At 35.5% G+C, this 20,004-nt stretch overlaps 5 protein-coding genes across 10 annotated transcripts; 2 read left to right on the top strand and 3 right to left on the bottom strand.

Moving 5' to 3' along the window:
- Positions 1-8,928: 8,928 nt before the first annotated feature.
- LOC126755911 (replication factor C subunit 4) lies at positions 8,929-10,355 on the top strand. The gene is made up of 3 exons (XM_050468636.1): positions 8,929-9,165; positions 9,222-10,089; positions 10,154-10,355. Exons 1-3 carry the CDS (start codon positions 9,044-9,046, stop codon positions 10,238-10,240), a joined length of 1,077 nt encoding a protein of 358 aa, XP_050324593.1. The 5' UTR covers positions 8,929-9,043; the 3' UTR covers positions 10,241-10,355.
- Positions 10,248-11,346, bottom strand: LOC126755912 (transcription initiation factor TFIID subunit 9). The gene is made up of 3 exons (XM_050468637.1): positions 11,108-11,346; positions 10,903-11,039; positions 10,248-10,844 (listed from the first exon to the last, which is right to left on the bottom strand). Exons 1-3 carry the CDS (start codon positions 11,262-11,264, stop codon positions 10,338-10,340), a joined length of 801 nt encoding a protein of 266 aa, XP_050324594.1. The 5' UTR covers positions 11,265-11,346; the 3' UTR covers positions 10,248-10,337.
- Positions 11,347-11,601: 255 nt separating this feature from the next.
- Positions 11,602-16,060, top strand: LOC126756721 (uncharacterized). Of its 6 annotated transcripts, none has more exons than XM_050469982.1 (11): positions 11,602-11,902; positions 12,004-12,234; positions 12,289-12,371; positions 12,437-12,518; positions 12,639-12,881; positions 12,942-13,043; positions 13,097-13,276; positions 13,334-14,006; positions 14,061-14,238; positions 14,832-15,490; positions 15,655-16,060. In XM_050469982.1, exons 2-11 carry the CDS (start codon positions 12,004-12,006, stop codon positions 15,921-15,923), a joined length of 2,700 nt encoding a protein of 899 aa, XP_050325939.1. In that variant the 5' UTR covers positions 11,602-11,902; the 3' UTR covers positions 15,924-16,060. The 6 variants fall into 6 exon arrangements, with proteins under 6 accessions (XP_050325939.1, XP_050325940.1, XP_050325942.1 ...); XM_050469983.1 differs by having other exon boundaries at positions 11,979-12,234; XM_050469985.1 differs by having other exon boundaries at positions 11,602-11,923.
- Positions 15,930-17,873, bottom strand: LOC126756722 (WASH complex subunit 1). Its single transcript, XM_050469988.1, has one exon. The coding sequence runs from the start codon at positions 17,735-17,737 to the stop codon at positions 16,205-16,207; it is 1,533 nt and encodes a 510-aa protein (XP_050325945.1). The 5' UTR covers positions 17,738-17,873; the 3' UTR covers positions 15,930-16,204.
- Positions 17,874-18,133: 260 nt separating this feature from the next.
- On the bottom strand, positions 18,134-19,842 carry LOC126756724 (nuclear inhibitor of protein phosphatase 1). The gene is made up of 6 exons (XM_050469990.1): positions 19,711-19,842; positions 19,429-19,643; positions 19,145-19,362; positions 19,002-19,076; positions 18,412-18,937; positions 18,134-18,349 (listed from the first exon to the last, which is right to left on the bottom strand). The coding sequence occupies exons 1-6, from the start codon at positions 19,737-19,739 to the stop codon at positions 18,225-18,227; spliced, it is 1,188 nt and encodes a 395-aa protein (XP_050325947.1). The 5' UTR covers positions 19,740-19,842; the 3' UTR covers positions 18,134-18,224.
- Positions 19,843-20,004: the final 162 nt, after the last annotated feature.

Raw genomic sequence — 20,004 nt, 5'->3', positions numbered from 1 at the left:
AAAGTGCATTAAGTGCAAGCGTTAGCCAATAACGCCGAAAGTGCAAATCAAAACATAAAAAATCATAAACTGTTTACAAACAATAAACATAATAAAATAACAAATAATAAGTGGGAAATAAAACAAAAAAATACAAAAGCATGAGCGCAGCGCAGCCCCACCAACAAAGCCGTAGGCATTCTCTGAATGCCTGCTTCAGCTTTGCCGAGCCTGCGAGTTCAGCTCTTACCAACAAACAAGGTGAGAAGGATGAGTCATCGCAGCGACCAACTGAGCAGCACCACAAGCAGAGCTTACAAAAAGCAAAAGCAGAAGAGAACGGCAGTCAACAACAGCAGGTACCAGCAAGTACGCTGGCAGCGAAGAACAACATATAGCAAGGTGAGAATGTACCATTAAAAAAAGGCCAGTCTGTACAAACTGGCATTGACCGCTACATTAACATAAAAAGGAAATTAAGTCCTTCAAAGTCAGCGGTCAATCCCAAGAAATTTCAAGGCGGTACACCAATTAAGAATAAACCGGAAGTTTTAAATGGCCTTACTAAGCAATGGATCAGACGACGATGCGTAGGGTACCACCACAGTCGTTAATGCCAAACCACCTCCAATATATTTGCGCGAACGTAGCAGTAATGCTCTCGTTGCTGAATTAAGTAAAATTGTAGGTACTAACAATTTCCATATAGTGCCTTTGAAAAAAGGCATTATTCATATCAACTGAAGAGCATTGGAAGAATGTGGTTTTGGAATTAAAACAGTTGTAAATATATTTAATAGAAACAAAGTACCACAGCCGATGTTTAAAATTGAATTGTTGCCGAATTCGAATCAACTTAAAATAATGAGACCCATCCATTATATAATTTGAAATATTTGCTGCATTGCTGAACCACATAAAAGAAACGGTCCGGTACAATGTACTAACTGTATTTGTGTGGTATGTGGTGATTTACATCCCACTTCCAAATGCACACTTAAGAAAGAAGAGTTAAATAAAAACTGCAGCAATTGCGGAGGAAATCATACTGCTAACTAAAGAGGTTGCCCTGTATATAAAGATTTGAAATCGAAGTTGTCACAGGGCATTCAAGCACGTCGTAACCAAATGTTACAAACACCCCGTAATGAAATAGCAACCTCAGAAAAAAGTTAAAATCCTATTACTTCTAACAATAATAATATGCAAGGAAGCTATGCAAATGTGGTGAAAGGCAACACTGCGCAAATGCAACTGCCGCAAAATCCTCCAAATGGAGGTATTGAAACTATGGTTATAAATCTTACACAGTGTATGACACAATTTATGTCTACTATGCAAAACATGATCCAAGATTTAATAAAATCACAAAATCAAATGCTGCAAAATTTATTAAGTAAAAAATGAGCTTACTAAATACCTTTATATGGAATGCTAACGGTGTTAACCAACATAAATTAGAGATTATCAGATTTCTGTCTGAAAAGAATATAGATGTAATGCTTATTTCAGATACTCATCTAACAAATAAAAATAAAATTTCAATATACCGGGATTTAGACTATATGTTACAAATCATTCGGATGGTAAAGCGCATGGTGGCACGGCAGTGTTGATTAGAAATCGTTTAAACCACTATGCTCTAGAATCTCATGCTACACCACAGTTACAAGCTACAACAATATCACTAAAAAATCGGGGTTGTGACTTAAACCTTACGGCTATATACTGTCCACCTCGTTTTAAAATCACAGAAATCGAATTTAAAGACTTTTTTGGAACACTAGGTCAAAGATTTCTACCAGGTGGAGATTACAACGCAAAACACACGTACTGGGGCTCAAGTCTTATTAATCCGAAAGAACGACAGCTGTATCAAACTGTTATAAATAGGCACAATAACCTTGAAATAATATATCCTGGTAAGCCGACATATTGGCCTAGTGATCGTAAGAAAATACCAGATTTAAGTGATTTTGCTATAATCAAAAATATAAATAAATCGCACATAACAGCTGATACATGTACTGATCTATCTTCTGATCACTCTCCTGTACTAATAAAGTTACTTATGTGAACGCCCCATATTCGTTAATCCAAAAGTGGGTCTAACTTCTTATAAAACGAATTGGCTAAAATATAAAAAATACGTCAGTAGCCACATTAATATTGAGTACAAAATAAATACAGGAAGAGATATTGACGAAAGCATAAGAGAAGTCAATGATATAATAACCAGCGCAGCTGTCTTAGCAACACCAAACAAAAGCTATAATCCGCTTGGTTTCAGAAAAATCTCTAATAAAGAAATAGAAATGCTTGTAAAGGAAAAAGGCGTGCAAGACGTGAATGGCAGATAAAATCGCTCCCCTCCACTCAGCTTCAATTGAAAGCTGCTGTACGTAAATTAAGAAAAGCGCTCCAACGTGAGGAAGAATTGAACACCTAAAGGTATTTAAAAGCTGTGTCCAAATTCAAACAAGCAAAATTCCCTTTGGAAAGCCCAAAAGTCCATGAAGCCACCAACTGACTCCAACATGCCTTTACGAGACTTGGGTGGAAATTGGGCTCGAAGTGACGAGGAAAAGGATAATTGCTTTGCAAATCACCTAGAAAAGGGATTTCAACCCAATTTGCCAAAGAACAACTTTAAGCTGTCAATCTTACCCAACACAACTAAAGAGTCGCTCGAGTCTCTTATGACTTCACCTTCTGAAATCATTGGTATCATCAAAGAACTTAATCCAAAAAAGTCGCCGGGACATGATAAAATTTCCCCAAAAATGCTAATTGAGTTACCAATTATTGCTGTAGAGGTGCTCTCTTTGCTCTTCAATGCAATTCTTAGTTTCGGATACTATCCAATTTCATGGAAAAAGTCGCAGATTATCTTGATAGATAAACCTGGGAAAGACTTAACACAGCTCTCTTCATACAGACCAATCAGTCTTCTACCCTGTCCTTCAAAAGTAATTGAAAAAGTATTACTATCAAAGATGTCTCCTTTCCTCCACGTAAATAACACAATACCAATGAAAGCATTTGAGCACAGGGATTACTGTTCAGCAATATTTCTAGATGTAGCTCAGGCGTTTGATAAGGTGTGGCACGAAGGTCTTTTATATAAGATTAAAAAAATTTTTAGAATTGTAGAAAACCTTGGAATCTTACTTAAAAAATAGAAAATTTATGGTAAAAGTGGGAGATTTCATATCTGATGAACGACAGATAAGGGCTGGTGTACCCCAGGGCAGTGTTTTAGGCCCAACACTATACACCATATACAGCAGATCTTCCAACAGCTAATAATGTATTAACTTCAACTTTTGCGTATGACACAGCTATAGTGAGCCGTAACAAATGCTACATTTTAGCATCACGAATATTAGCGAAGCATTTAAGTTCTGTCGAAGAGTGGCTAGCGAACTGGCGTATAAACGTGAATGAACAGAAGTGTAAGCATATTACATTTTCGCTAAGACCAAAGATATGACCGGCAGTAAAAATAAATAATATTTTAGTACCCCAAGCGAACGAAGTAACATATCTTTGTATTCACCGAGATAGAAGGCTCACGTGGAGAAAACATATCTCTAGTAAAATAACATGTATGAAGATTAGAGCTGCAAATTTAAATTGGCTTTCAAACAAAAACTCCAAACTTAGCCTAGACAACAAAGTGCTTTTATATAATATAATGCGGTCATAAAGCCGATTTGGATGTATGGCATTCAACTGTGGGGTACGACCTGTGCAACTAATATTGATCTAATACAAAGGTTTCAATCAAAAATGCTTAGAACAATCACGTGTTCACCATGGTACATGCGTAACGAAAATATCCATAAAGACCTTGGTATTCCTATGGTAAAAAAAGAAGTAGAAAACAGCAGAATTAAATATATATCTAAACTCCGAGATCACCCAAATCCTTTGGCTAATGCTTTGGTTCATTCCTGCGATTAAACACGACTTAAAAGAAGAGATATGCCTGCGTATTAAAGAGCGGCGTATCACCAAAACAGCTCAATCACTGCTTGAGTCTGTCTAGTTTTTAAATAGATTTAAGATTTTATTACTTATTGTTAGGCTTTAAGAAAAATCAGATACAATAAATAAAATAATTTTGAAAAAAATGTATATATTTACATACATATTTATGTTTTTGCTTTGAGCATTAAAAGATTTGATAATACTTTAAAAGACTAAGCGGTCGTGCATATTCATATATGTACATATGTAATTATCTGTGCATGTAAACAAATTTAAAAGAACCATACCCATATTGTTTGTAAATTTGTCTACACACAATACTCATTGTTTCATGCGAAAGCTCCGTTGTCACGGACAACTACATGTGTTGTGGGAGAAAATCCCAAGAATGATAGAATACAAGATTACGACGACCGCCATTACGAAACGTTATATCGGGTGATTTTTTAAGAGCTTGATAACTTTTTTTAAAAAAAAAAACGCATAAAATTTGCAAAATCTCATCGGTTCTTTATTTGAAACGTTAGATTGGTTCATGACATTTACTTTTTGAAGATAATTTCATTTAAATGTTGACTCATGTGGTTTCAACAAGATGGCGCTACATGCCACCCAGCTCGCGATTCTATGGCCATTTTGAGGGAAAACTTCGGAGAACAATTCATCTCAAGAAATGGACCCGTAAGTTGGCCACCAAGATCATGCGATTTAACGCCTTTAGACTATTTTTTGTGGGGCTACGTCAAGTCTAAAGTCTACAGAAATAAGCCAGCAACTATTCCAGCTTTGGAAGACAACATTTCCGAAGAAATTCGGGCTATTCCGGCCGAAATGCTCGAAAAAGTTGCCCAAAATTGGACTTTCCGAATGGACCACCTAAGACGCAGCCGCGGTCAACATTTAAATGAAATTATCTTCAAAAAGTAAATGTCATGAACCAATCTAACGTTTCAAATAAAGAACCGATGAGATTTTGCAAATTTTATGCGTTTTTTTTTAAAAAAAGTTATCAAGCTCTTAAAAAATCACCCGATAGTTCCGTGTTGAGAAGAACAAGAGTGAAAAACTGTCAAATGGCTTGCAAATTGTAAACAGAAAAGAAAACACTTTTGTAAATTCGCAAAATATTATTAATTCTTTCGATTTTAATGAAAAGTTTTAGTGAAGCGATTGAATATTGTTGAGTGAAAAGATTTGAATCATTTCTAAAGAAATATATCGGCCTATTGACAATAAAATTGTCTGTTAAGTTGTGATTCAAATGGAGAAGACGTTTCTTGTGTTGCATATAAATATATACATAAGTATATTATAAGTTCAGATGTATCAGATGTATGAAATTATGATAAAAGAATTGCGAAATTATTAATTTATTATTAAATATATTATTTCTTTTGCAAAATAACACCCATTTTTTGGCAACTTTTAAATCGGCCGGAAAACTGAAAAAACTCGTTTTCGATCCTTTAATTGCATAATAATTATTACAACAAGCCACTGCACATTTCATTTTAAAAAATTAATATATTTATGCTTAGAAATTTAAATAAATACAACAGTACACTTACACTGGTTTTCTTCATTTGAACAATTTCCACACATGCTACTCTATTTATTGTGGATGTGCCTAAAACTAATTATATACATATTTTCTCGCAACAATATTCTAAACATTCCACTGAAATTTTTCCTGCAAAGACGAATGAATTAATATTATTTTGGGAATTTCAAAAAGTGTTTACTTTTCTGTTTACAATTTGTATGCATTTCTATGCTTGTTCTTCTCAACGCACAACTGTTACGTCACGAAATTGTTGAACAATGTATTTGTTTTTGTAAGAATTGTCAAGAGCTAAACCGAAAAAAACTAACTGTAAACTAGTGTCGTAATCTTGTATTCTATCATTCTTGGAAAATCCGAACCAGGAATAAAGGGATGCCCAACTCTCCTGTCACTGGAAATGTGAGAGCCGCTCACCTACCGAACTTTGACAGTTGACTGGATTGGGTAGGTTTTGACGTTTTGCAATTGGAATGACTGGAACGGCCAGATTGAAATTATACCAAAAATATATGTGAACGGAGAAATTTGTTGCCGCCGTTCAAGATCGTTAATAAAAATTTAAAACAATAAAAATCAAAGAAAATGCGAAATTTGAACATATTTCATGAAACGTTTTGTAATTTGATGCATAATAGAAATCGTTTTCTATTACAAATGATTAAAAACATTCATTAATTGACAACTAACAGGCTTAATTCACCTTATTAAGTATTGAAAGATCGAAAGTCAGTTGTTTTAATATATCATAAAATCATAAAAAAGGATTTAAGTGGTTTCGCCATATATTAAAAGTCCAATATATAATAATTTGCAATCGTATTAAACGTTGTGCGTTTTAATTTAAATGCCCAAAAATTCTTATTTTGTTCGATGTGGCCACAATGGAAAATGTTATAAAAAACGCTTATTTTGAGGCGCCCGCACACTGGAATAAGTTGAGCATCCCATTATCCTGATCCGAACTCTGCGGAAAAAGGATTTTAGAGTTGTAAAATATTTTAAATCGACAAGAGCTTTGTTGCTACTTTTTTCTGTGCTTTGCGGGGTTGACACTTTTTCTTTCTAGAACGAACATCAAAAATTTTTCATTTTATGATTTTTAGCTTTTGCTATCGTCGCGAAGAAACGTTTGTAGGCAAAGGCATGCTCGGGGAGATATAATGGTGTTTGTTTTTATGGATGAAGCGTGTTTGCCTATTGAAAGTTGGTTGCGTTCATGAATGAAAATGCTCAGGCCTTAAGACACATAGGGAGTGGACCACGAGTTACTTGTGTTCATGTTGTTAACGCAGTACTGCGACACTAGCCTCTACGGCTGTGCAATCCACTCACCCCGAGTGGCCAACAGAGGACTTCCACGGTCCCCAGGAGCTCAAACAAGCAACATAGCTTCCACTCTGACAGCACAGCACCACCACAGCATTTAGCGTCACAAACGATCAGATAGTTCGTGGCCTCAACCAGAAACCATCCTGTGAGAGAACGATCCTCGTAGCGTTGGACTTGTCAAAAGCTTTTGACACTGTCAATCACACAACGCTACTGCAGGACATTGAACAAACTTAGCTCTCTCCGAACTTTTTCGTTTTTCTCTGTGCGGAACCTAACACTTTCCCCCACCAAATCCGCAGCGACCATATTCACGAACTGGACGACGGAGTATAGACTTGAGCTTGTAGGAAGACCGATTCGTTTCGTGGTTGCGTCCGAACTGAACTTCTTTATTTTTTCTCCTTTCATGTGGCCAGTTACAAGTTTTTTAAAAATTAAATCAGGGTTGCTTATTCGGATAACATTAGAATAAGTTATGATACAAATTCGAAATTACATCAGGGTTGCTTATTCGGATAACATTAAAATAAGTTATGATACAAATTCGAAACTACATCAGGGTTGCTTATTCGGATAACATTAAAATAAGTTATGATACAAATTCAAAATTACATCAGGGTTGCTTATTCGGATAACATTAAAATAAGTTATGATACAAACTCAAAATTACATCAGGGTTGCTTATTCGAGTAATATTATAATAAAGCATAATACAAATTCAAAAATACAACAGGATTGCTTATTCAAGTAACATCAAAATAAGGTAACGATACAACATAATACACTAATCATATTTACATTGCTACAAGCTTAATATTGCAGTCGATGGCGTCAAGATTCCGACTGTCAATCCTATCATTTTAGGTGTAACTTTGATAGTCTATGCTCCTTCACTCCTCATACGATCGCGATTGTCGCCAAGGTACAGAGCCGCAACAACTTACAAGGCAATCGACCGACCTGTCCTCAATTACGCCGCACCAATATGGTCGCCTGAATGCAGGGGTACATAGATGAAGAAGCTTCAGACTTGCAAGAACACTGCACTTCGGACCGCGACACGATGCCTCTTTATGTCTCCCATTGAACATCTACATTGTGAGACGCTTATGCTCCAAGTTAAGGAGCATATTGATCTCCTCTCCAAGCAGTACCTGCTAGGATGTTTTCGCAGAAAACATTCCTGCAACCACCTGTTTGGAGCGGAGCTGCATCCTAGGGACATCAAGAGGTCTTTCCTTAATTACGTCGACGACATCGAACAGTACTCCGACCGGACTTCGGACGCAACTAACTTCCGACAGGTACTGACCGCCATTCACAGTGAAGCTATCAACACCTTCACTGAATCCCTTCCAGTGAATGACCTTCTTGAAGTCAAATAATCACCCAATGCAGACGAAGAGCTAGAGTTGCCGCCAGAAACACGAGTGACCCTAGCGCAGCTTCGTTCTGGATATTGTAGCAGGTTAAACTCCTACTTGTCCAGAATAGACTGCAAGCCCCACCAACCCCACTCATCTAACACCCTTTTCCCTTTGGTCCGACCCTGTTGAAACAGCTTTATCATCCTAACGGGGATTAGATATCCGTTAGAAAAACAATAAAAACATTGGAATTTAAATGTGCTCTGTCCAACCCACAAAAAGTCGATTTTAAAGCTGCATTTGATAGCAGGAAAAGAAGATGCCTTTATGCCGCTGTGTCTGAGTTTGGTTTTCCCGCAAAACTAACACGGCTTCGTAAACTGAGGTTGAATAGTACCAAAAGCTCCGTCAGGATCGGGAAGGACCTCTCCGAAGCGACTCCCTATCGAGCGACTTCTTCTTTTTTATGATGATTAACCAGATGAGCACTATTCAGACTAAAATTTCAATATTAAAAGTACCGAAGTATTTTCGTTATATTTTCATTATTAGCCTCTCACCTCCTTTTCAATTCCACAATTCAAATCCTACTACAATTTCTCTGCTACAAGTTCATAATGTTTGGTATTTGAGGTATTGAAACGCAACTCGTTCAGAGTGGCAGCTCTCTTTTAGCAGTTTTGTTGTCAGTGGAATAAATATATTGTTATTGGCGCGCTAGTTATAACCATTCCCTTCATAAAATAATTTATAATTAACACATTCTCTATAAAGCAAAGTGTTTAATAAATACATTTATTTTAATAAAATGCAAGCATTTTTGAAAACCGGCAAAAGTACAGTCTCTGATAAAACGCAAGCCAGCACAAGTGGTGCCGGCGGGCCTAGCGCTGAACGCCGCAAACCTCCAGCGCCTTGGGTAGAAAAATAGTAAGTAATAGTTTAATAAGTTAATAGAATTTATAAAAAATGTCAATTATACTTAGTCGCCCAAAGAGCGTAGACGATGTCGTCGAACAGTCAGAAGTAGTTGCAGTCTTACGAAAATGTGTGGAAGGAGCCGATTTGCCTAATATGCTTTTATACGGACCACCCGGGACAGGTAAAACTAGTACTATTCTAGCAGCTGCACGACAAATTTTCGGTGATATTTATCGCGAGCGCATACTGGAATTAAATGCGTCCGATGAGCGCGGAATTGCAGTTGTACGTACAAAAATCAAGAATTTCGCTCAACTGACGGCCAGTAGTACACGGCCAGATGGGCGATCATGTCCACCATTTAAAATTATCATTCTGGATGAAGCAGATTCTATGACACACGCAGCCCAGGCAGCTTTGCGACGTACTATGGAAAAGGAGAGTCGCAGCACACGTTTTTGTTTGGTGTGCAATTACGTATCACGTATAATTGAACCAATCACCTCACGTTGTACCAAATTCCGTTTTAAGGCTTTGGGTGATGAGCAAATTATAGTTCGTTTACGTCATATATGTGAAATAGAAGGTGTTAATATCGATGAAAATGCTTACAAGTCGATTGTAGAGATATCTGGTGGTGATATGAGACGCGCTATAACTACTCTACAATCATGCTATCGTTTAAAGGGAGCATCAAATACAATTAGTACAGAGGATCTGCTAGAAATGTCTGGTATTATACCAGAATATTATTTGATCGAATTTTTAGAGGTATGCCAAGCTGGCAATTATTCGAAATTAGAAGAGTTTGTGCGACAAATAGGATATGAAGCATACAGTATTGGGCAAATGCTGGAGCAATTCAATGAACATGTGCTGAGATGTCCCTCGTTAACTAATAAACAAAAGGCTCTAATCTGTGATAAACTTGGCGTAAGATTTTACAGTCGGCAATGTACGATTTGTATAAATAATTCAATTTTTTTTGTCCTTGTAGGAGTGCTCGTTCAGACTACAGGACGGTGGCTCAGAATATTTACAGATTATGGACTTGGGTTGTGCGATAATATTAGCACTAAAATAAAATTACATTCTTTACGTTATATAAGCAAAATCTAATAAACTTTAATAGAATAATGAAATTTGTATGCAAATAAAATGTAATGCAAAAGGCATTTAAACTACTGTACAACTTCAAATTCATCGTCTTCACGTTCACGCTTAACGCCACCACTGCTTCCATCTCCACTTGTATTGTTCCCCCCAATACTGCCAACCGCTGCTGATGCACTTGTGTCCAAATCGACTTCCATTTTAATATCGCCGCTTTCGGGGCCGCTGTTGACAATTATTCCGGTCCCGATTCCTGCCGGTCCACTTGATGTCACTGTTTTAGTGGTTGTTGTGAATTTTATTACTGGCTTTGGAATGGTAACAACCTGAGTTTTTGGTGCAAGCACGGTTTGACGCTTTGTACCACCAGCACCTCCGGCATTTTTCATTTGTGTCTTTATTGTTGACCGGGATTCTAAAGCAGATTTCGTCATTTTCTTTGGTTGACTCGCAGCACGAAGTTTATAATTACAGGCGGATAAGCAATAACGATCAGGAGGAAGTCTCAGACCACAATGTGGTTTAATAGGCGGTAAGGGCATTGCATTTCGGACCTCGGCAAGTTTTGCCAGAATCTAAACAGTGAGTTAAAAAATACTTCATTGTACATTAAAAGGCAATTCAATTACGTACATGGCGTGGTGGTGGGCAGGTAAATGCTTTGTCTAAGACTACTTCAGTGGCAAGCTTGACATCATCCAAATCAATGGTTTTCTTACGAGCATGATTTGCAAACACTTTCGCGTCATCTAGTATACAAGTCACATAACCTGAGTATAATCATAGTACCTTGGTTAGCAATTTTATATATTCATCAATTTTAAATGTAGAAACTTACGATATGTGAATTCCAATAACTGGTTAATAACACGAGGCTCATAGTCCTGAACATTCAGTTCCTTCAATATGGACATTATTACTTGGGCGTCCTTTGGTACATGCTTAACTTGGTTATTTATCTTAGACTTCTCAATTTTTTCCTTTTCGCTAGCCATTACGGATGATTTTGTTCTGTGAAGATTTTTTGTTGACAAGCAAAACAGATTAGTGTCAATTATTCTTCATTGCTTATCGCAGGTAAATGCTAAACAAACCTTAGGGTTACCACGTATTTCAGCTTACATACTTGTGAGAACCCAAATTATTTAAATAGATTTCTAAATATTTTTACTTAAAATATCTATAAAATTCACATCTTAATTTAGAAATAAATTAATAAATAATATTTGAAGTTTATTTAAGTTATGAAATTGAAAAAAGTAGCATTTTTTTCCCAATCATTATCCGGCAACTCTAAAATTTTATTTAATCAAATGCAAAGCTGGAATAAATCTTTCCTTCTGAATCCATTTTGATTAATCATAATAGCCAATCAATTGATTAAATAATTAGTTGGCAATTATATTTGAAGTTCAAAAATTGTTGGCGTTCGAATAATTCTTGAATTTAAATAGCTGAGAGTTCATAGTGAAAAAATACACTTAGTGATATTACAGTAAAGAACAGTTTTTTCCTTTTGATGCAAACATCTTATTGAACTAGAAAGTGAGGGAAATGATTAAATTAACGACAACAAATAAAGGAATCCTTATATTATTTTAAATAAAAATAATTCGCTAAACAAACAAGCTATGTAAGTAATTCAAAACAAAAGGTAAAACGGCTTAACTTATTTAACGAATGGATATTTAATAAGAAATATATTTCAGTGATATTTGTTGTTTAAAATTTTAGATGGATCCAACGAATACTTCGGTGAAATCGGAATGTGAATTTGCTTCAGAACGCATTACAAATGACTTTACCACAATGCATAACAACCAGTATAACAAGGTTCCTTCAAACTTTCATGGTAACAACAGTGGACACTATGTTAATTATCAAACTTATATACACAACTCAGAAGATTTAGGAAGGATTAATGAACATGGAATTATGCATAGAGAAGCATCTTTTGATCAAATGGTATTTTTTAAAATACACTCATAAAACGTTTCATATTGATTAATTTAATTTTAGCACTGCGGCCAAAATATTAAATCTGAGAGTGAATACTCTTTTTTACACACTAATGCTGACCATTTAAGTAATGTTGAAAAAAGGTAGGTATAATATATATATTAAATTTTAAATGTCGATTAAAAATTCTTTATTTGCAATTATGCAGCAATAAATCAGATGTTCAAACAGCTGAATGCGATGATATACCCGTCATTGTAAACGGAAAATATTTCAAAATTATAGAAGAGGTATTTCCTAAAGCGAAGAAGATTTTTATACATTATATTGGAGAATGAAAAAGGATTTTCATTAATTAATTTTAATTTAATAGTAAAATTAAACAATTAATAATTATGTGCCTATCACAGATGAGTGCTACTGAACATCAGCGGGTGACACGGGGTATTGTAGCTGTATGCCAACATTGTCCACGTGAAAAGGTGAGATCTATACAGGGTTCTATGCGAATTACATCGAATTTCGTTCGTCATTTAAAAACTCTGCATCCAGAAAAGTACGAAGAATTCATTATTGAAAGACAAAATCATTCGCGTACACCCAGAGGAAGACGTACTCAAAAGCGAAAAGCATCCCAACTAGGGGAGGGACAGGTAACTTATATATGTATATCTACTCGTATTACCAAATGTTATTAAGTGAACTTGTCACAGAATGAAAATAACTCAAGAACGGAAAACTATATGAATGACGACAATAAAGAACAAAGCTCAGATGGTGCTTCTATATATATTGATGACATGCAACCAACGTCGGTAAATAATTCAAATAATTTAGAGTAAGTTCCATAAAATAAATATTACTTCAGAGTGGCTTTCTAGATTATATTTGCAGTAACTCCGACTTGTATTCAGCTGAATCCAATGATACACATATATCGGAAGAAAGTCTGGAGAAAAGAGAGACAGTCAGCACATGCCAATTAACATGTGATCCAAACGAGATTCCTACAATATTAAATGGCAAATATTTTAAAATAGTCGAACAAGTATGAAATCTTAACAATATATGTAAATCCATATTTTAGTCTTGCAATTTGTTTCAGGATATGAGTAGCAATCGCGTTTCGATTAGCGTTGTAGCTGCTTGTCAATTCTGCGACAATGATAAATTCGTGAAAGGGCCACTAAGAGTCACTTCAAATTTTGTACAACATTTGCGTTCATGCCATTTCAAAGAGTATAATATGTATTTGCAAGAGAAATTCAACAGTAGTACCAGATGCCGACGTTCGCTTAATAGGCAGCAAACACAGTTACCGTTTGTGGAAAAAGTTTTGAATTTTATTTTGTTATCAAATATTCCAGTTTCTGTTTTAGAAGAACCATCTTTTGTTGAACTTTTTCGGAACACGGGATTAACAATGTGCTCCTGTGCGCAGTTACTCGCTCGCTTAGATGATATGCATGTCGGCTTCGTAGAGAATATTAAGCGTAATTTGGAGGAGATACCGTATATTTGCGGTGCTGCTGATATATGGACCAGTCGGAAAACACACTATTTTGGCTATAGTATTTTTTGGTTGGATAATGAATTAAAACGTCAAATGGCTGTTTTAGCTTGCGTTAAGCTGAGTAACTCACCCACTCACAAGGAAATCGAAGCTGTGATAACGCAAATTCAAAATAAGTACGATTTGAGCGATGAAAAAATAATTTATAATGTGATTGATAATGTGCGCGATTTCGTACAAACTTACCATAATTTTAGTATTAAAAGTAAGTGGAAATTACGTACTAGTATTAATTCATAATATTCGATTTTCTTGAAAGGCATCTGTCCCGATGACCATAACGACGATCTCAATATATCTCATAGTAATGCCCAAGGCCTACTGAATCAACTTTCGAAGCAATTTAAACATGGTGAGCATAGTCTGCATTTACTGACAGTATTTGATTTCGATAGAATATTGAAGTCCCATGACAGACTGCAGCATGCCTTAACGCGGTAATTACATTGAGTTTACATAAGGTTACGGTTAGGTGTAGTCAGAGACATAAAAAAATTATAAATTTAAATTTTTTTGTCTGTAAATTACAAAAAAAAAATATAGTTGTATTGTATTAATAGATAATCTAGTGCCTGATCGAAGCTTTTTTAATTAACAAAATCTACAGCAGCTACAGCATTTTTTTTATTTTCGGAGAAAATACACCATTTAAAAAAAATCTAGATTAAAAAGTCCTTCGATCAGGCCCCCTTTTTTCAATTTTAAAAACAGCTGTATAAACTTCATTAAAATCCACCGAGCTGTTTTCGAGCTACAGTGGTTATTGGTTTAAAAAACATAGTTTTCAGAAAAATCATTTAAAGTTTTACACTCAATTTTACTGTTCGCTTGCAGATACCTGCTCTCGAACGTTTCAGAACGTCCGATACGCTTTGCTAATTAGAGAATTATTCGAAAAGTATTTGTCGGATTTACCTTAAATTTCAAGAGAATTTTTTAAAGAAATTGTTCATATGAAATCCCTGACTACTCCTAATATAACAAAACCTCTCAACTAATTTAATTTAAATAACATTACAAAATATTTTAGCTGTTTAATTTTATTAAACAAATGCAGCGATGTTGATGCTAATGAAATTGCGAGATTTTTATTTGAAGGCCATTTGCCACTGTCTGATGTGCGTTGGCCAATATGGTATACATCGTTAACACAACTTATCAAAGAAAAACACAAAATAAACGAGTTATGCAATTTTTTAAACCAACCCAAATTAGTCCAAATCGACATAGAATATCTGGAAGACTTTTGCATGATACTCAAGCCAATTGCAGATGCTATAGAGTTTTTGCAGCAAGGCAATTATTTATATTTTGGTTATTTTCTGCCATCTCTTGTTACAATTAAGGTGAAATTGAAAAAATTACATGAAAGTAGACACATAAAACACTTGCATACTGTGGCACAGAATATGAGTGATGCTTTATTGTGTCGTTTACGAAGCTATTTTGAGGTTACCCCTGAGTGCAACGATGCCTTAATTGCAGCAGTAGTTTGCCCTGCCGTAAAAATGCGTTTTGTGGAAGCTTTGCGTGAGACAGCACCCAATATTACGACCGATAGGATAATGCTTCTTTTTATAGACTATGCACAAGAGTTCTATATAGATAATGAACAGGCAGAGGATTTAAGGGAGCAGCGGCCGCCATCTGTAGATTCATTTCTCTGCTTTAATCCGGATGATAACGAAGGTAATTTTTGTTTATTATTATCTTAAGGTTATGATTTTAAAACTAATTTAACGTATTCAAGAATTTAGAGTTTAAAATAAGAAAATGAACAAGATATACATATGTATGTGTCAGTTTCGATAAAACCATCTTGCGCAAAATAATTACAAACAATTCTATTATAGATCCGCCATTAGATAATAAACCATGCATCGCTATACGTAGAGAGTTCTCAAGTTATTTGCACGATGATGATAAAACTTTATCTTGCTTAAATCGGTATCCAATTGTGAAGAAAGTTTTCCTTAAGTACAATACCTTGCCAGCTACTTCAATGCTATTGGAAAAATTTTTCCGCACATTTCTGAATGTAATTAATGGACAAAAAGGTCAACATCTAACTGATGAGCATTTAGAGCGTCTTGTACTTACTAAGGTGAATAAAATATTGTAGAAAAAATAGATGGTAAATTAATTGCGTTTATATTTTGGATATGTTTATAATGTATCATTTTAAAAAACATGTATATTCTATTTTCATCGAACGTTAATTTGAATTTAAAAAATAAATAATTTATATGTTCATACACATTTGCAAATTTTGTGGATAACACATTTTTAGTATTGTGTAATTTAAACGTAGGCACAAGTGGTTTGAAATTGGCATCAAATCTTTGCAGTAAAAGAGCTATTACACTTCACACATTACTGTATATTATTACATATAAACCATTGCTATTCCACCCAATCTGTATCGTTGTCCTCGTCGTGGGTATCGTCGTCGTCATCAGAGTTTTTACGCCCGGTGGGTGGTGGTATTAGTGCCGATAAACGAGACATAACTGGATTATCGGTAGAAGTTGTATCTCCTTTGCGTACAGAATTAGTAGCGTTATTATTTTCCAGGTCTTTTGATCCTGAAATGCCCTTACGTCGCATTAATAATTTATTGTGTAAATCAGCCATGAGATCTCCTCCACCACTTTTGCTTGCTATAGGTTTGATTTCATTATTTTTGGTTCGTAATTTAGTATCGACTACATCAACCGGGGCAGCAGCGGCAGCACGTAATCTACCACCACTTGCACCACCCGCTTTTCGTATAGCATCCATTAACTCAGTTCGAGCATTATTGGTGTTAGGGTTTTGTAAATTCGAGTTTTCGTTTTTGGCATTATGTTGCATTGGTGTTGTCGATGTATGTGGTGGAGGTAATGGTGGTGGTGGAGGCGGTGGAGGGGGTGCTGGTGCCACTGATACTTGTACACTTTTTGTAATTGGAGCCGGGACTGTATTCGTTGTCGGCGGTTGAGAAGAATGTTCAAGTGCAATACCCTGTTTTTCAGTAGGATTAGATATATTTGTCGCAATTGTAGCTGCCTCCTCTAACTCAGTCAGATCGGGTAAGTTTTCGATATATAAAGATGGGGCAATTTGCTGATGCTCTTTACCCTCAAATTGTATATCATCAGCAATACCAGGTAAATCGGGCAAGTCAAGTGGTAGATTGATTTCCGGTGCGTCATGCAATCGTGGTGTGTAGCGAAGGCCTCCTAAAGAATCTGTTTTTTGATTGCGATGCGCTAATGAATAGGGTGCTGGATCTAAAAGTTGCTTAATTTCGGTATTATCTTGACGTTGACGTTGTAATTTAAAGAGCTTAGCTTTTTTCCATGCCTCCTTTTCACCATTTTCTTGACCGTAAACCATTTCGTTGCCATTACAATGTAACAATGAGGATACTGATCGTAATTTTTCAGGTACTATACCCATACCAGAACTTTTGTTTACATGTATTCTGTTGGTAGCTACAGTATTACCCGGAAATGATTCATTCATATTCTTATAGCGTACATGAAAGAAAACCAATTTTTCTTGTAACGCTTGCGTTGCAGGTGCATCTATACGGCTGTGCACTTCATAATTTAATTGTTTTTTATGTTTTTGATTATTTATATGTTCGTCCAACATTGTTTCCGAATTACCGAAGGTTTGCGGTATATCATAAAAAACTTGGGTTGATGGAAAACGAGCTGGAGCGTAAATTTTGATTGCCTTTTTTGTGCCCACCAAACTGCGTAGTTTTGCTTGTGCCCGTTCAATACGCGTACTCAACTCTTGTACTTTAGCATTATTGCGTTGGGTACGATTATCAATGCAGTCAAATACAGAATTTATTGTTTTTTGAAGACAACTGAGAGCTATGGCTGCTTGGATGATTGTTTCTTCATGTCGTAGATCAGGAGGTATCACAGGTACTGTATACATTGCAAGCCTTAACGTATTTTGTATTTATATTGTTTTCTATATTTTGGTTAATAGCTGTGTATTTAAAAAATTAAGTAATAATTGTAAGCCAAAGCTTTGACTTTATTCTTCACAAGTGCAATTTAGCAACTAAAGTAACAGCTGATAATTGAGTTTTAAAAGCACTGTATTGAGTGGGTATGCCTGATAAGGTGCCTTGAAAGATTCTTTAATAGAATATACATACATATGTATATCTGTATAAAAACCCTTTTACTTAAATTTTTATATGAAGTAGTCATATAAAAAAATAATCGAAATAAACGAAATTACTAAAGGAAAAACCATCAAAACGATGTTAAATATCTAACAAATAGTAATCGCTATAGTTTTCCGGAAATGAAATTTTGACATATGTACATAATTCCTATTTTCCAACTTAATTCTTTATTTTGACTAAAAATGGTGATTTCCATTTTTTGCGTACATACATATAACAAATAAATAATTAAAGTTGACCCAGCATTGGCTTTCGACCAGGCCATGCCTCCTTGGCATATTTTTTCTTTTGTGGTCCATGCACACCACCTTCGGATGAACCTGCACCACCTACGGCATGTGGATCGAAACGTACTGAAAAAACAAATTTAGGCAACATGAATTTGAGTTCAATAATATATAATAGAGATGCGCACTGTTTGCATTAACTTGCCCCAGCTTTTGTGAGGCTGTGTGTCCGGCTAATGACTTAGTATGTGATGGTTCAATGACTGGAGTTACATCAGGCGCAGGATTAGGCAACAATAAACCCAATTTAGTGCCCATAGCAATGGGTGTAATATCAAAATCTGAGTTGCTGTTGTTAAATTTTAAGCTTGGATTTGGGTGCGAGTCATGTATAGAAGCTGGAAGACCTTGATAGAGAGAATTAGGCGATAATGGTACTGCATCAACTTGTTGTTTAAGGTCAGCTAAACTTTGTTGGAACATTTGATGACTAGTCGAATTGTTAGAAGACAAGCTTCCATTGTTTGGCGATGTTTGGATCCCCATTTGATTACCAGAATCAAAACGACCTCGTTTCGCAGGCACCACTGTTGTTTGAATTAAATTACGGAAACGTCCGACAGTTGGATCAACATCTTCTGGGTTTATTATTATTTCTTCATCGTTAAATGTTACATTTCGTCGCTTACGTCCACTTTGTTTTGCAGCGTTTTGCTATAAAATATATTGATATTAAAAAAAACAAGATATTTCTGAAATGTTTTTGGACGTAACTTACTTTTCTCAGATTGTCATCTGCAATTCCTAACATAGAAATACGTCGGTTGTGGGCAGTGTTATATTCGGTAAGATTCTATTAATAGTCGATAGAGAAGAAATGAATGAACTATTTCACACTTAACGTTTTACATATATGCTTACATCCAATTCGGTTTGACTTTCAGGCAAACCGAGCAAAGCTCCATCACTTGTCTCATTCATGGGCAAATCTTCCATAATGCTATTGCGTTGACCAGCCGATGGCCGTTCTCTTAAAATATAGCGTCGGGTAGAAGCTCCAAAGTGAAACGTGCTATTAATCTGTAGCTGTGTTGGTTTGTGAGGTTCCAAACGTAATGTACCAATAAATGTGCCATGGGCTATTGAAAATTCAAAAGATTTGTCAAATAACATAAAGCAATGAATATTCTGATATGTGTATATACTTGAACCCAAATCTACTAAATAAGCAATGTTCAAGTGCTTATGATACACGAACGCGGCATGCACGCGAGAACAGGAGGCGTGATCAATGCAAAAATCGTTCATTTGACTATTGCGACCGAAGAGGTAGCATCGCTTCTCATCCACCATTAGTTTTTGCACTAACTTGTCTTCTTTCAGGACATCCAAATGCAATCCGGTGGGGGGTTTACCAGCCCTATGTATTGTACAAATCGGCACTTCGCTTTTACAATATCAAAAAAATGTGGTTAACAAATTCTTACCAACTTGGTATATCGTAACTATTGGCCATAATATTTTCTTAACTTTTAAAGTTAAGCAAAGTGTTATAGTATTTATATTTAAAAATAATGATTTTTGTGAGATCAAACTGTTAGAAATTGTTTATTATTTTCCTGCTATGGTCTCTCAACCCATCCGTTACTAGAGATGCCAACTTTGCATATATGAAAAAATATTCTATGCTTTAAGAAAAGGGTGGCACAAAATTTATGTATTTACAAACATAAAAATCATATATACATGTTTATTTTAACGAAATTGCATATCGCCAAAAA

This window comes from Bactrocera neohumeralis, chromosome 4, assembly GCF_024586455.1.
Source record: "Bactrocera neohumeralis isolate Rockhampton chromosome 4, APGP_CSIRO_Bneo_wtdbg2-racon-allhic-juicebox.fasta_v2, whole genome shotgun sequence".
In the NCBI taxonomy this organism is placed as follows: domain Eukaryota; kingdom Metazoa; phylum Arthropoda; class Insecta; order Diptera; family Tephritidae; genus Bactrocera; species Bactrocera neohumeralis.
This window is presented reverse-complemented; position numbering and strand designations above follow the sequence as displayed.

What these genes read in the sequence shown, in the direction of transcription:
- LOC126756721 (XM_050469982.1), top strand. Translation starts at nt 12,004, where the DNA reads ATGGATCCAACGAATACTTCGGTGAAATCGGAATGTGAATTTGCTTCA. An exon ending in ATGACATGCAACCAACGTCG is followed by an intron (nt 13,044 to 13,096) that starts GTAAATAATTCA and finishes ATATTACTTCAG; the next exon opens with AGTGGCTTTCTAGATTATAT. An exon ending in TAATCCGGATGATAACGAAG is followed by an intron (nt 15,491 to 15,654) that starts GTAATTTTTGTT and finishes ATTCTATTATAG; the next exon opens with ATCCGCCATTAGATAATAAA.
- LOC126756724 (XM_050469990.1), bottom strand. Translation starts at nt 19,739, where the DNA reads ATGGCCAATAGTTACGATATACCAAGTTG. An exon ending in AGTTACGATATACCAAGTTG is followed by an intron (nt 19,644 to 19,710) that starts GTAAGAATTTGT and finishes TACAATACATAG; the next exon opens with GGCTGGTAAACCCCCCACCG. An exon ending in AAAGTCAAACCGAATTGGAT is followed by an intron (nt 19,077 to 19,144) that starts GTAAGCATATAT and finishes GACTATTAATAG; the next exon opens with AATCTTACCGAATATAACAC.
- LOC126756722 (XM_050469988.1), bottom strand. Translation starts at nt 17,737, where the DNA reads ATGTATACAGTACCTGTGATACCTCCTGATCTACGACATGAAGAAACA.
- LOC126755912 (XM_050468637.1), bottom strand. Translation starts at nt 11,264, where the DNA reads ATGGCTAGCGAAAAGGAAAAAATTGAGAAGTCTAAGATAAATAACCAA. An exon ending in GTTATTGGAATTCACATATC is followed by an intron (nt 11,040 to 11,107) that starts GTAAGTTTCTAC and finishes GATTATACTCAG; the next exon opens with GTTATGTGACTTGTATACTA. An exon ending in CCTGCCCACCACCACGCCAT is followed by an intron (nt 10,845 to 10,902) that starts GTACGTAATTGA and finishes CTCACTGTTTAG; the next exon opens with ATTCTGGCAAAACTTGCCGA.
- LOC126755911 (XM_050468636.1), top strand. Translation starts at nt 9,044, where the DNA reads ATGCAAGCATTTTTGAAAACCGGCAAAAGTACAGTCTCTGATAAAACG. An exon ending in GCGCCTTGGGTAGAAAAATA is followed by an intron (nt 9,166 to 9,221) that starts GTAAGTAATAGT and finishes AATTATACTTAG; the next exon opens with TCGCCCAAAGAGCGTAGACG. An exon ending in TAATCTGTGATAAACTTGGC is followed by an intron (nt 10,090 to 10,153) that starts GTAAGATTTTAC and finishes TTGTCCTTGTAG; the next exon opens with GAGTGCTCGTTCAGACTACA.